The sequence below is a fragment of the Sus scrofa genome, chromosome 18 (genome assembly GCF_000003025.6).
Source record: "Sus scrofa isolate TJ Tabasco breed Duroc chromosome 18, Sscrofa11.1, whole genome shotgun sequence".
NCBI lineage: Eukaryota > Metazoa > Chordata > Mammalia > Artiodactyla > Suidae > Sus > Sus scrofa.
The window spans coordinates 939,665-953,175 of NC_010460.4; the positions used below are offsets into that span (position 1 = coordinate 939,665).

Genomic DNA, 13,511 nt, shown 5'->3' on the forward strand with positions numbered 1-13,511 from the left:
CAGAGCGTGGTCCTCACTGCTGCACCGGAGCAGAGTCCGCCTGGGTAACCGGGGCCGTTCTGGACCTGGGCGGGGGGCGCCGGGGGCCAGCAGTGCATGCTCACTGTACACCCCGGCTATGGCTGTCCTGTCCCCTGAGGTGTGAGCGTGGACGGGGCCAGGCCGAGAGGAAGCTTGGTTTTGTTGGTCTCGTTTTGGGGAGAGCTCGAGGTGCCAGGTGCCCAGTGACGTGCCAGCCTCGGTTCCTCCCTGGACGACAGTGAGGTTTTTTTCCTCTGCAGGTGTCTGTGCGGCTCTGAGGTCCTGGTCCCAGGGCGCCCAGGGAGGCCTCCATGTCTGGGTTGGGAGTGCAGGAAGTTTCCAGGCTCGGGGTGGCCAGGCCAGGGCTGGTGCATGTCCTCCGAGGTGACCTGCGGCAGGCCGTGGATGCTGCATCTCGGCTACAGTGAGAGGTGCCACCCAACAGGGAGCCAGCCCTGCGGTGCTGGACCCGGGCCTGCTCTCGCATCTGGGCTGCCCAGACTGGAGGCGGGCATGGCCTCAGCATCTGTCCCCTGCACTTGCCGCCTTTCTACCCGCGCCCGCCCTGCTGGGGCTGTGGGACTCCCACTGCTGTGCAGCAGAATGGCTCGCTTTCTCCAGTTATCCTATGGCTTTTTATCATATGAATGGGGTACGTTTGTAAATAAGAGTGAAAATCAAATTATTACTGAAAAGCCATCTTTCTCCAGATAGAATCATCGGAGAAGGGACGGAAAGACAAGAAGTAGGGAGCGTGTCACATCCCTGGCACATGCCACTCTTCCTGGCCCTCCTGGTGCCGCCCGCCCGCGGTGCCCCTTGCTGGGGCAGTCTCGTTCAACATCAAGGGCACAGGGAAAAACCCAGGCTTTTCTTACGTGCAGCCCCGATGCTCAGGCGTGTTCACTTGCACCTGCGTTCACTTGCACCTGCGATGCACCTCGGTGCATCGTCTGAAGTTACCTATGATTCAGAAAACCATTACCACGTTTACTGAGCACCAGGGACAGAGCGCAACTCGGTCGTGGGGAGTCGCCAGTGTCAGAGTGTAACAGGGCTGAGCGTTGTGTTAGTTAAAAAGGTTCATTGTCTTAAAAAAGGAGGGGACAAGCCATGTTTTCCAACCAAGAATATGATCTGCAGCATTCCAGGAGTTCCCGTTGTGGCTCAGTGGGGTAAGAACCCAACTAGTATCCATGAGCATTCGGGTTCGATCCCTGGCCTCGTTCAGTGGGTTCAGGATCTGGAGTTGCCTTGAGCTGGGGTGTAGGTCACAGATGCGGCTTGGATCTGGTGTTGCTGTGGCTGCAGTGTAGGCCGGCAGCTGCAGCTCTGATTCGACTCCTAGCCTGGGAACCTCCATATGCTGCAAGTGCAGCCCTAAAAAAAAAAAAAAAAAAAAAAAAAAGGAAAGAAAGGAAGGAAATCCATGTTATAAATTTGACATATTCGGGGAGTTCCTGTTAGTCCATAACTAGCGGGTTACAAACCCAACTAGTATCCATGAGGATATGGGTTCGATCCCCGGCCTTGCTCACTGGGTTAAGGATCCAGCATTGCCGTGAGCCGTGGTGTAGGTCGGCAGCTATAGCTCTGATTCCACCCCTAGCCTGGGAACTTCCATATGCCGTGGGCGTGGCCCTTTAAAAAACCCCAAAATAAATAAATAAAAATTTTTAAAACTTGAAGCACTCTGATTTCACCACCATAATCAGCTTTGTTGTCCTAAATATATTCCAAGTAGGAGAAGTTTTTAGGTTTCACAGAGATGCTTTTCCGAACACTGGAAAGGTGCTGCATGACAGGTCAGCCGTGGGAAATGCCAGGGTTTTAAGATAATGCTGTGTCAACCCAGCATCCAGGCATGTTTCCAAGCTCATTCACTCCGTCGACACGATGTCTTCAGTCCCTGCCCTGACTTGGGCTCTGTGCAAATTCCGGGGTAGAGGAATGGACCAGAGAAGCACAGGAGAATGTGGCCCCTCCTTAGCAGCAGCTCTCATTCCGGTGAAAGGATACATAGTGAGAAAAAGCCCATATGTGAACACAGAAGGTAATTTCGACTAGGAGCTGAAGAAACTTAGGATGCTCTAACCCTAAACCTAACCCTAACCCTAACCCCAACCCTAACGGTTGGCGAAGCTGTCTCTGAGCTGAGGAGGGAGTGACAAGGGACACGGGACATGGGTGGGGTTTCAGCAGTCAATGGTCGGATCTGGTCGCCCTTTGCTAAAGATCCCGGTGGCTTCTGGAGGGAAGTGGGCGGACGTGGGTCAGCCTGGCGGGCAGCTGAGGTGGAGGTGCAGGAAGAGGGGACTCAAGGGTGATGATGGGTCCCTGGGGCGTGACGGGGCCGCGAGTGGAGTGGAGCTGCCGTGCACAGGGCTGTGTCGCCAACAGGCTTAACACAGCCGCTGGCTTGTGGTAAAATGTGGGAGAAAAAGGTAAACCAGCGAGGGACTTTTCAGCACAAAGCCTGGCTCGATGGTCTGGGACCGGCCCTGCCACCTGTCCGGATGGCAGCGTCGCCCCTTGGGAGTTGTGGGCAGGAGCGCGTGCTGGAGAGAAAGCGAGTGTCCAGACGGCCCCTGGCTGGCCCTTCGCATGGCAGGAGGTCTGAGCCCGGGGACTCAGGTTCTGTGTCCCGTCTGAGTCCCTCCCCGGCCCTTCCGGCATGAGCACAGCCGTGAAGCTGCACGTGGGCTGGGCCAGGGCTCCAGAGAGCGGCCGGGCTCTCAGAAGCCGGGGTGGATGGAGGACAGAGAGGAATCTGGAGGGCGGCCGCCCCCTCCCCACCCCCAGGCCTCACCCCAGGCCCACGCGGGTTCTGAGGTGTTGTCTGGTGCCTCTGGGGGGCCTTGTGGTCCCGACTTTCTCAGCTGCTGCTTGCTGATCCCGTGGCCACCTTCCGTCTAGGCTGTTCTTGGCAGAGGGACCCTTTTCGGCCAGGAAGCAGGGCTCTTAACGAGTCTGAGCCTAAGTCCGTAGCTGCATGGACAGCCTCCCCGAGGTCCCCAGAGTCACGTCTAGTCAGGCAGCAGTGTCTGCAGCCTTGGCCCCGCTGTCTCCCAGGCCCCCACCCAGGGCAGTTTCCTCGCTGGCCTTCGGGTGGGAAGGTGCCTTGGCCCCGGGCCCAGCGCCTCTTCCACCACGCGGACGTGACCGGCAGCTCCTTTGCGGACAGGCCAGCGCGACCCGAGCTCCCAACCCACTCTTCAGTGGTACGTTGGCACCGGGCTGGTCGCCTGCGTGACGGGCACTGCAGATCTGTGGGTACACGGTAAACGGTGCACGTTTATCGTTTCCAGTCTTGTCATCAGAGGTCCGGGTGTGGCTGGGCTGCTCCGGGGCCCCGTCCTCCGAGCTGGCCGTCTTCCTCGTGTGACAGCCCTTCCTCGTCTGAGGACCTTATGGTCACACTAGGGACGACCAGGGCATGGAGGGGTCCGCTGACGAGCGGGCTGGCTCCATCTGCTCCCCTTCTCACCACCTCTGCCCTGCACCTCGGAACCTGTCTGGTCCCCGCTTGGGGAGGTCGGGACATGGGGTCCTCGGGGCCGTCCTCCCTCACCATGTGCCACCCCCACCTCTCTGAACGGTGTGCACACGGGGCGGGGGCGGGGGCTGAGATGGGGGCCCAGGGCAGGTGGCGGCAGAACGAGGGCTCCTCTGTCCTCAGGCACCTCCCCCACCCCGGGGTCTCTGCCCCTCAGAGTCTGTCTCCTTCCCTGGTGCTCGGGGGCTGTTGTAGGGGGCGGACCACAGGGCTGGCGCTCTACTTGGGGTCACTCGCCAGGTCTTCATGATGTCCGGGCAGCAGGCTGGGGGGGTTCCAGCCTGCAGCAGAGAGCGCAGAAGGCTGGGGCCCGCCCACCGCCTGGCCTGGCGCCCCCATCCTGGCACGGCCCTCCTTCCCGCCATGGCGTGTGCAGGGCACCAGGTGGCATGGATGCAGCGCGTGTGGACGGGCTCACGCTTTCCTTTTGCTTTGCAGGAGCTCGAAGTGGAATGTGCAAGACGAGCAGAGCCTCCGCCTGGAGGGCGAGGTGCTGGCCGAGGCCCTTCAGCGCTACCTGCCCTACCTGGAGGCCCTGTCCCAGGCTGCCGCCCCGCGCACGCTCCCCGGGCCGAAGCTCGACAGGCCGCTGTTGCAGGTGACCCTCCGAGCTTTCTCTGGGCTGGGCTGGGCCCGTACCTGGGGCTTCTCAGGTTATCTGCCGTATCCTGGGCCGGGGGAGGGCGCCCGCACCCATGGCCTGGACCCAAACCTGGCTGTGTGGCTGCGGGGTCCCCTGCGAGGGACGCGGCAGGGAGGAGGTGGACACAGTGTGAGCCATGTCCTGTTGCTGAGACCACCCTGGCGTGGGCACTGCAGGTTGAGGTCCTGGGACACCCCTCTCGCGTCCTTGGGGGTGTGCTGGCCCTGGGGGAGTTCGCTCTGCACCGAGGCCAGTCTGGATTCAAAGCGTATGGAAAGGAGCAGTTTACAGAAGCAGGTAGAAATCTCATGACCTTTCGTGTGGAAAGTGTGCATGATGCTATGACCGCTGGTTAAACGGAGTTGCCAGGTGTCGATACGTGGGAAGAAAAGGGTCTAGAGAGGGAGTCAGAGCTGGGGCGCCACACCCTGAGCAGCGACGTCCAGGCAGACCTGGGCATGGCTGGGGTCTGACGGCCACACTCGCACCTGCGTTGGCACCGTTAGTTCCATCAGCAGAAGTTGACCGACTCTCCTTCCCCGCGCCGATGCCGGGGTGAAGGCGTGCACGCGTTTGCTTCTCGCCTCCCCGGGTTCCTCCGCGGCGACGTGGCCCTGGGCCCCCAGGAGCACTCGGCTGCTCTCACGCTCTTCCCCGTCACTTCGGCCAGCCCTGGGCTGGATCGAGGGGCACACATTCCTTTCCGAGGCCTCCCCGTTGCTTCAGGACCTCAGCGAACTAGGACACTTAGACCTCACGTGTGCTGCCCGCAGGTGTGGGCAGACACCAGGGGTCGACATCGGTTGTGTGGCCACTGCCCAGGGTCCAGCCTCACGTGGCGGAGGCCTCATGGTGGCCCTGGACCAAGGAGGCCCTGGCAGAGTCCTGACGTGTGCCCAGCCGTGCAGAGGTGGGCGGTTCTAGCCAGACCGCCGTCGAGAGGCCGTGCGTGGGAACACCACCTGGTGGCACTTCTCGCATGTCTGCAGCTCCTTGAGGAGGGGGTGGTGACGCGGTTGCCAGCTCAGCTGCCCAGCAGGGTCTTCAGCCTGTTTTCAGAATCCATCTGGTGGTGGAGTTGGGGCTCGGCCCCACGGCCTTGCAGGGTGGGCTGGGGGTGGCTGGGCCCCTCCCTGGAGGGAAATCGGATGATGAGGGCCGGCCGGCTCCCCTTCACTCAAGCCCACTGCCCCTGGCTCCCTGCCTTTCCCCTTGGCTGTTCCCCGGGCCGTCTGCAGGCTTCTCAGCACAGACGTCAGCCGCCACCCCCGGGTCCACTACACTGCCTTATATGTTTGTGTATTTGGTTGTGCCTGTGGCACCTGGAGGTTCACGGCCCAGGGATCGAACCCACGCCACAGCAGGAACCAGAGTCAGGGCTGCGAAAACCCCAGACCCTTACCCTGCTGAGCCGCGAGGCAACTCCTAACACTGGTTACTGTATTTTTTAAATGTTAAACTGGGTTTTGTCATTATGCACTGACGGGACCAAGCACTGTCACCAACCAGATGCCCAGCTCGCTTTCCTGGGGGTGAAACGGGTCCCACAGAGCTCTTCCGGGGGGCGTTGGAAGGGCCAGGGTGGTGGGAGAGGCTCAGGCCCCGCGCTTGCCCAGGGCTGTGTGGCGTCGGGAGGCTGCTTCTCCTCTCCGTCCTCCAGGGTCCTTGACGGAAAGCTGCAGCGGTGGCCATGACGTCATCATGAGGATTAAGCAGGAAAACACACGAAACTCTCAGCCAAGGCTTCAGTTAAGAGTCGTTATTATCGGAGTTCCCGTCGTGGCGCAGTGGTTCACGTATCCGACTAGGAACCATGAGGTTGCGGGTTCGATCCCTGGCCTCGCTCAGTGGGTTGAGGATCTGGCGATGCCGTGAGCTGTGGTGTAGGTCGCAGACGCGGCTCGGATCCCGCGATGCTGTGGCTGTGGTGTGGGCCGGCGGCTACAGCTCCGATTCGACCCCTAGCCTGGGAACATCCATATGCCGTGGGTGCAGCCCTAGAAAAGGCAAAAAGACCAAAAAAAAAAAAAAAGTAGTTATTATTGTTAATTGCAATACCCACTTTAAAAACAAAATGAAAACGAGGCCGAGTGTGCGTACCGCCTGCTGGATTCTTGCTGGAGTTCTCGTCTCTGCAAGGAGAATCAGGGGGCAGTGCTCTGCTCGGAGTGAACCTGGTCAGTGCTTCCCATGCCGGGAATCAAACCAGGAGGGGCCTCTGACGGCCCCCTGCGGGCGGGTGCAGATCTCGAGTCTCCACGTCGCACTCAACTCCCCTTCCGCCCAGTCCTCTCGCACGTCGGAAACCTGGGTACCTGCACCGGTGAGGTCATTTTTGTCTTCCTTCTCGTCCCCTGCTGTGTCTTTAGGAAAAGGCCCTGAGGTTCAGCTCAGGCTGGGCTCCCGTACCCAGTGCATCACACTGGGAGCCTGGGCGCTGGGCACGGACGGTCCAGGAAGGGAGCTGCGTGCAGCCCTGTGCCAGCTCTGTGCTGGAGGAGGGACGTTTGAAAGGGTTCAGGGGCGGGTTCCCCGCGATGCTGATCCGCTGATCCACGTGCCTTCTTCTGACGTGACAGCGACACTGCACACGTGGCCTTCTGTCCAGGCTGCAGAACCGGAAGGGAAGGCGGGCAAGGCGTTGGTGCAGTGGGCATGCAGCTGGCGCCGTGGACGCCTTGGTTGTCAGTCCTGACCTCGTCACCACATTTCTCGTTTGCTTTTGGTCATTTTACGAGTTTAGCTCTGCTACTAAAACGAGTGAGCCAGGCGTGACTAGAACTTGCTCCCTGGACCAAGAGCAGCACGAAGTCACCTGCGGGGGACCGAGCCCTTGACTCCCCGGCACCTGCTGTCAGCACTGCGAGACGCTGGGAGTTAGAGACAAGCTGCAGCAAACTCCAGGCCCCTGTGGGTGGTGGGTGAGCCTCTGGGAGGTGCTGTGCTGCTGACGCCACGGGCCCGGCTGACGGCGGCTCCGGGCAGACGCGTGCCCTCACGGCCCCTCCTGGGCCCTCACATGAGTCCGCAGAATTTGCTGCAATCTTCCCAGTCCTGACTCAGCGGCCCTGGGCTGTGTTTCCCCAGCAGCCTTGGCTGTTTTGGAAGAAAGTGTGTCTTTGCCAGGACCGTTCTTTCCTCCAGGAAGTTGTGGTCGATGTGGTTCGAGGGCAGAGCTCCTGGGGTGTGGACCAACTGGCCCCGAGGCTACCTGGGCCACCGGGCTGGATGGCAGAGGAGGGACCTCGCTTGCTGCCTGCATCCCTCTCTGCTCTCCCTTTCAAGAATATGGGCTGGCCCTGGTCTTGTCCAGCTCGGCCACCTTCTGTCCAGTTGGGCTTCCGTAATTTCTAGAACCCGCAGGAGGATGGCCATACCTCATGGCCCAATCTGGACCGCGCTACTCTATGCCTGTTGCCCCATCTCAGTGACTGGCTGGTTCCCCCTCCCTCTCAGAAACGTCTAGTTTGATCAGCGCCTTCTCTGGTCATCTCCACACCGTCATTCCAGCGTGATGGGCACAAAGGTGATTCAGAAAAGGAGCCCTCGGTGGAGAAAGGCTGTGAATTTCGTATCTTTAGTGCTTTGGTCTGGTTGCTGCCCAACAGAAGCTAGATGGTGTAACATCACAGCGCCCTTAAGCAGGACGCCCAGCTCCACTCCTGCTGGGTCCCTCACGCCATCCCTGCAGCAGTGTGGACCCCTCCTTCTGCATGGGTAGTGGTGGAGACCCGCCCCTGCTTTCGTCAGCCCCAGTGGCGCTGGCTCATTAAGAGAACGTCGTAGGTCCCAGTTTACCCCATGCTCTGGAGGAGGTCGAAACCCAAATCCCTCATTTGGAAATGCCGCAAATAACTTATTTATTTTGGAACCATTGTTTTAAGCATCTTTAATGTGCAAGAAGCTGTGCTAGGTGCTGGGATTTTACAGTCTTACTGGGTGAGGTAGACAAAAAGATACGGTTAAGAATAGCAGGTGCTGTGCTGGAGGGAAGGCTGAACTCGAACCAGAAGTGAAGGGGGGTCCAGGGCTCCCGGAGGCTGGCATTGGAAGAACAACCAGAGCCAGCAGGTGAAGATGTTTCAATGGACTCAAAGTGCAGGCTGTCAAGCGACCACCGCCAAGCCCACCCTGCAGGAATGAGCTGGGGGGCCACCAAGTCCCAGGCTTGAAAAAGCCCCAGAGAGCCGAGGACACAGAGAAACCTGAATGCGCCAAATTCAGAAGGTGATGAACTCACGCAGGGAAGAAGAGACCACAGCTGATTCCCCAGAGGCCGGGACCGTAGGAGGGGAGAGGGGGCAGCAGCCTGGGTTCTGAGGAACTGTTGGCAGTGCCTCAAACTGATGTGCGCATAGGATCCAGAAGCAGATGGCACAGAGCCCCGAGTTCATGAGACACTCAGGACACAGGACACAGGGGTGGGGGAGGGAGGGGCACAGAGCCCCGAGTACATGAGACACACAGGATGCAGGACACAGGGTGGGAGAGGGAGGAGGGCTGAGAGACCCTCCCAAGGAGCTCCAGGCCTTTCTGAGCTCATCTCAGCCCTCAGCATCCCTGGCACGAGGGGATGTGGTGCAGAAAGATCTACAAACGGCCCAGAAAGCCAGGGAAAGATACCTTGAGCAACTCACAGCTGTATTGAGCTACAGCTCAGAGACCCTGGGTTCAGAAAACCAACAGCTGTGTGCGAAGCATGAAGATCTTCAGGGTTGCGCTGGGGCTGAGGTCTGAGCCCTGCTGAGGAAAAGGCCCCCAGCTGCCCTGGACATTGCTATAGTCATCAGGGACTGCATCGGACTGACCGCCACAAAATCCACACCCATTTCCAAGATAGATTTCATGGACTCAGCTTCCATCAGCAGACTGAGAGAGGGAGGGACGTGCCAGTGTCTAGAGTCAGATGTCATGAGCTTAATTCTCCATCACTCTTTTGTGCAGGATTTCCTGCACACCATCGAGAACTGAGAGACCTGTGAAGGCGCAGGAAAATGTCAGTCTTGGTCAAGAGAGTAAAGTGTCACTAAGAGAATATCCCAGATATGACTTAGCTGGCAGAATTCTTCGGAAAGGATATTTTCGTAGTTAATATAAATATGTTGAAGGATCGAGTGGGAAGGGTGAAAGAGCACAAATGAACACATGGAAAATTGTAGCAGGGGATGGAAACAATAAAAGAGAACTAAATGCAAATGCTGAAAATTAAAGCAGCATCAGAAGTAAAGAACTCATGTGATGAGTTAGTGATAGACTGTGGAGGGTGAACCAGTGAGCTTCAAGCCAATAGACCATGGAGGGGCGAACCAGTGAGCTTCAAGCCAGGTCAACAGAAGTGATCAAAAAGGAAACAAAAGAACATAGAAAGAGTACACAATTAAACAAAACATCCAAGATACATGGGGCAGCATCTAATACTCCAACATGTGTATAATTGGAGTCCTAGGAGAGAATAAGGCAGACAAAATATTTAAAGAAATAGTGGCTGGCTTTTCCCCCAAATGGATAAAAGTTATCAAAACAGTGATCAAAGAAGCTTAGCGAACCTCAAGCAAGATAAATTCAGAGAAAACCAAATCTAGGCGTATCATGACAGAATGGGAGGAAAAAGAAAGAGAAAAATCTTAAAGGCGTCTTCAGGGGGGAAAAAAAAAGGCACTTTACACCTAGGGGAGTGTTTTATAAGAATGAAGTCTTAGTTCTCATCAGAAGACCAGGAAAAAAGCCAAACCTGTCACTTTAGAATTCCATATTGTTCAGAATGAAACAGGAAGAAGCTGTATCTGGAAGACCTGTACTGGAGAAATGCCAAAACAAGGTCTTTGGTGTCAAGAAGAGTGTTACCGTATAGGAGTCAGTATTTACAAAAAGAGATGGAATGCACCAGAATAGTAAATTTTCAGGTAAATATAAATACACACAACATATAAAAATTTTGGATAAAAGCTATTGGATGTCTAAAGCATAATGATAAAGATGGATTGCATGGTTTTTAGCTCATGTGGAAGAAAAATATATGACAATAAGCACAAAGCGTAGGTAGGAATACTGTAATTATACTGCTGTAACTTGATTTGTGAAATTCTGGGATATTATTTGAACATACACTGTGATACATTAGACACACATTATAATTTTTACAGCAACCATTTAAAAAAATAAGCAAAAATAGTTATAAGTAAAAGTCAATTCAGGGATAAAATGGGATGTTAAAAATGCCTCATTTACCCACAAAAAGAATGAAGGGAGGAAGAGAGGAACAACTAGCGGATGGGTTGAATATGAGCAAATATCAAGAAACTAAAATTTCTTGATAAAATTATTGAGAAACTAAAATTTCTTGATAAAATTATTGAGATCCACTCTATCATTGCTTTAAATACAAATGGGCTAAGCCCTTCAAATGAAAAGCAATCTGAATTAAAAAAACAAGCTTCAGCTATATTCTACTAAAGCCAAAGCCAATGAAATAGACACACATGAGTTGAAAGCAAAAGTGTGGAAAATATAGACAATGGAATCTCTAAATACAGGAAGAGTATAGTGACCGTATTGATATTAATTGAGGTATACTTTAAGGGGTATTATCAGAGAGAGAGACCCTTTAGAATGAGAAAATGGTCAGTTCGTTAAAATGACTTAGGAATCTTTATTGAACTGACAATGTCAGAGCCTCAAATACAAAAAGCAAGACCATGAGAATATTCAAGAGAAATATACAAGTCCACAATCATCTGTAGAGATTTCAACTCTCTGTCAGTAACTGATTATATAAATAGATAAAATAAGGATATAGAAGATTTGAACACCACCAACAACCAACTTAACCTAATTAATATTTACCGAATGATACGCCTAAACACAGCTGAATACACATTCTTTTCAAGTACACAGAGAGTATTTCCCAGGATGGAGCAGTATGCTGAGCCATAAAATCAGCCTCGACAAATGTCAAAGGATCAAAATCAGAGAAAGAAATGGAAAGAAAACTGCAGACGATTATCTCTCAGAAATGTAGAAGTAAAAATTCTAGACGCATTGTAGGAATCAAATACAACAATCTTAAAAAAGGATAATCCATCATGATCAAGGGAGAGTTATTCCAAAAATGCAGGGTTGGTTGTATTTGAGAATTAATCAGTACAACTTACCATATTAACAAGGAAAAGAGAACTTCTAGGATCGTCCCAGAAGATGCAGAAAAAGCACTTGACAAACGCCCACATTCCTGACAGAGGCGGTCAACTAACATCAGACTGAAGGAGGAAGTCCTGAGTCCTACTGGGAACCTGGAGTTAGAGGTGTCTGCTCTTCCCTCTGCTGTTCCTCACTGCTTGGAGGTCCTAGCCAGTTCCCATCATGGCGCAGTGGTTAACGAATCCGACTAGGAACCATGAGGTTGCGGGTTCGATCCCTGCTGCCCTTGCTCAGTGGGTTAACGATCCGGCGTTGCTGTGAGCTGTGGTGTAGGTTGCAGATGCGGCTCGGATCCCGCGTTGCTGTGGCTCTGGCGTAGGCCGGTGGCTACAGCTCCGATTCAACCCATCGCCTGGGAACCTCCATATGCCGCAGGAGCGGCCCAAGAAATAGCAACAATAACAACAACAACAAAAAAAGACAAAGGACAAAAAAAAAAAAAAAAAAAAAAAGAAATAAAAGACATTCAGATTGCATGATCGCCTTTGTGGAAGATTTGGCGGGATCTACGAAGACGCTACCAACACTAATAAGCGAGCGTGGCAGTGCCGTAGGGAGCCGAGTAAATACGTGGAAATCAGTTATATTTCTGTGCCCGCAATATTAGGTATTGGAACTAAAACCATATCGTTTATACCAGCACCAAAAATTATGAAACAGTGGGAGATAATCTAACAAAATTTGTGGAAGGCTTTAGACATTGAAAATTGAAAAAACATTGGAGAGAGTAATTAAAGAAGCCCTGCAGTCATGGAGATACACTCTACAATTGTGTCAAAAGACTCAATAGTGTTAAGGTGGCAGTTTCCCCCAAATTGATCTCTAGATTCAGCACCAAAAGCACTATCCATAAAAGGAAAACTGATAAATTGAACTTTCTAAAAATTAAAAATTTTTCTTCTTCAAAAGATAATGTTAAGAAAATGAAAAGACAAGTCATAGACTTGGGGAAAAACACCTGGACCCCATACCCCTGAAGAACTGTCTCTCTCCGCAGGGTGAAAAGAACTCTCAGAAGTCATTAAGAAGAAAAAGCAGACAAATAAGAATTTGAGCAAAAGATCTGAAAAGACACTTCCTCAGAGAAGATCCTTGGCTGGCAGAGAGTTCACATGATGTGTTCGACGTTGTTGTTCACGAGGGAAAGAAAAATCAACCCAGTGATAAGACGCCACTGCATGCCTGTTAGAATGGCTGACATTTAAGAGTGGCCACCACTGTGTCTTGGTGAAAAGGTGACGTAACCGGCCTCCCGCGTGCAGGGGGTGGAAGGTGGCACAGCTACTTGGGAAAACATTTCGACAGTTTCTTAAGAAGCACAAATCTGGAGTTCCCGTCGTGGCGCAGCGGTTGACGAATCCGACTAGGAACCATGAGGTTGTGGGTTCGATCCCTGGCCTTGCTCAGTGGGTTGAGGATCTGGTGTTGCCGTGAGCTGTGGTGTAGGTTGCAGACATGGCTCGGATCCTGCATTGCTGTGGCTGTTGTGTAGGCCAGTGGCTCCAGCTCCGATTCGACCCCTAGCCTGGGAACCTCCATATGCTGTGGGAGCGGCCCTAGAAAAGGCAAAAAGACCAAAAAATAAATAAATAAATAAAATAAAGCACAAATCTACTGAATCTGGCCGTCCCCCTCCTACGAAGATAAATGAAAGGCTTGTGCCCAGAAAACCCCACCTGGAGATTCATAGCTGCTTTCACGTCATTGCCAACAGCTGGAAACCACCCAAAGGCATGGCAGCAAGCGAAGGGCGAACAAACTGTGTTGGAGCCGCGAGGCAGGTGCCGCGTGGTCATCGGAACCCGTGAGCTGCTGACGCGCACGGCGGCACTGGGGGGCCTCACGGTGGTTGTGCTGATTGATGGAAAAAGAGCACACACGCTTACAGTTCCACTGAGACAGCATGTCAGCAAATGAGGCTGGAGTGGGAGTGAAGGCAGCAAGTCAGAGGCCTCCCGGGGAGGTGACGGTGGGGACGGGGAGGGGCTTGAAAGTCTCTGAGGGTGACAGACGCGCTCGATGTCTTCACTGCGGGGGTGGTCTCGCCGGTGCGTACCTGCGCCAAAAACGTGCGCCGTCTTTATTGTGTGCTGA

At 53.9% G+C, this 13,511-nt stretch overlaps 1 protein-coding gene across 3 annotated transcripts in view; it reads left to right on the forward strand.

Moving 5' to 3' along the window:
• The window catches only part of PTPRN2 (protein tyrosine phosphatase, receptor type N2), a 668,485-nt gene that overhangs the window by 218,540 nt on the left and 436,434 nt on the right, over positions 1-13,511 (forward strand). For all 3 annotated transcript variants that reach the window (XM_021079161.1, XM_021079162.1, XM_021079163.1), the window contains one exon: positions 4,016-4,175. In XM_021079161.1, coding sequence (XP_020934820.1) covers positions 4,016-4,175 — 160 coding nt within the window. The remainder of the gene's footprint in view (positions 1-4,015; positions 4,176-13,511) is intronic.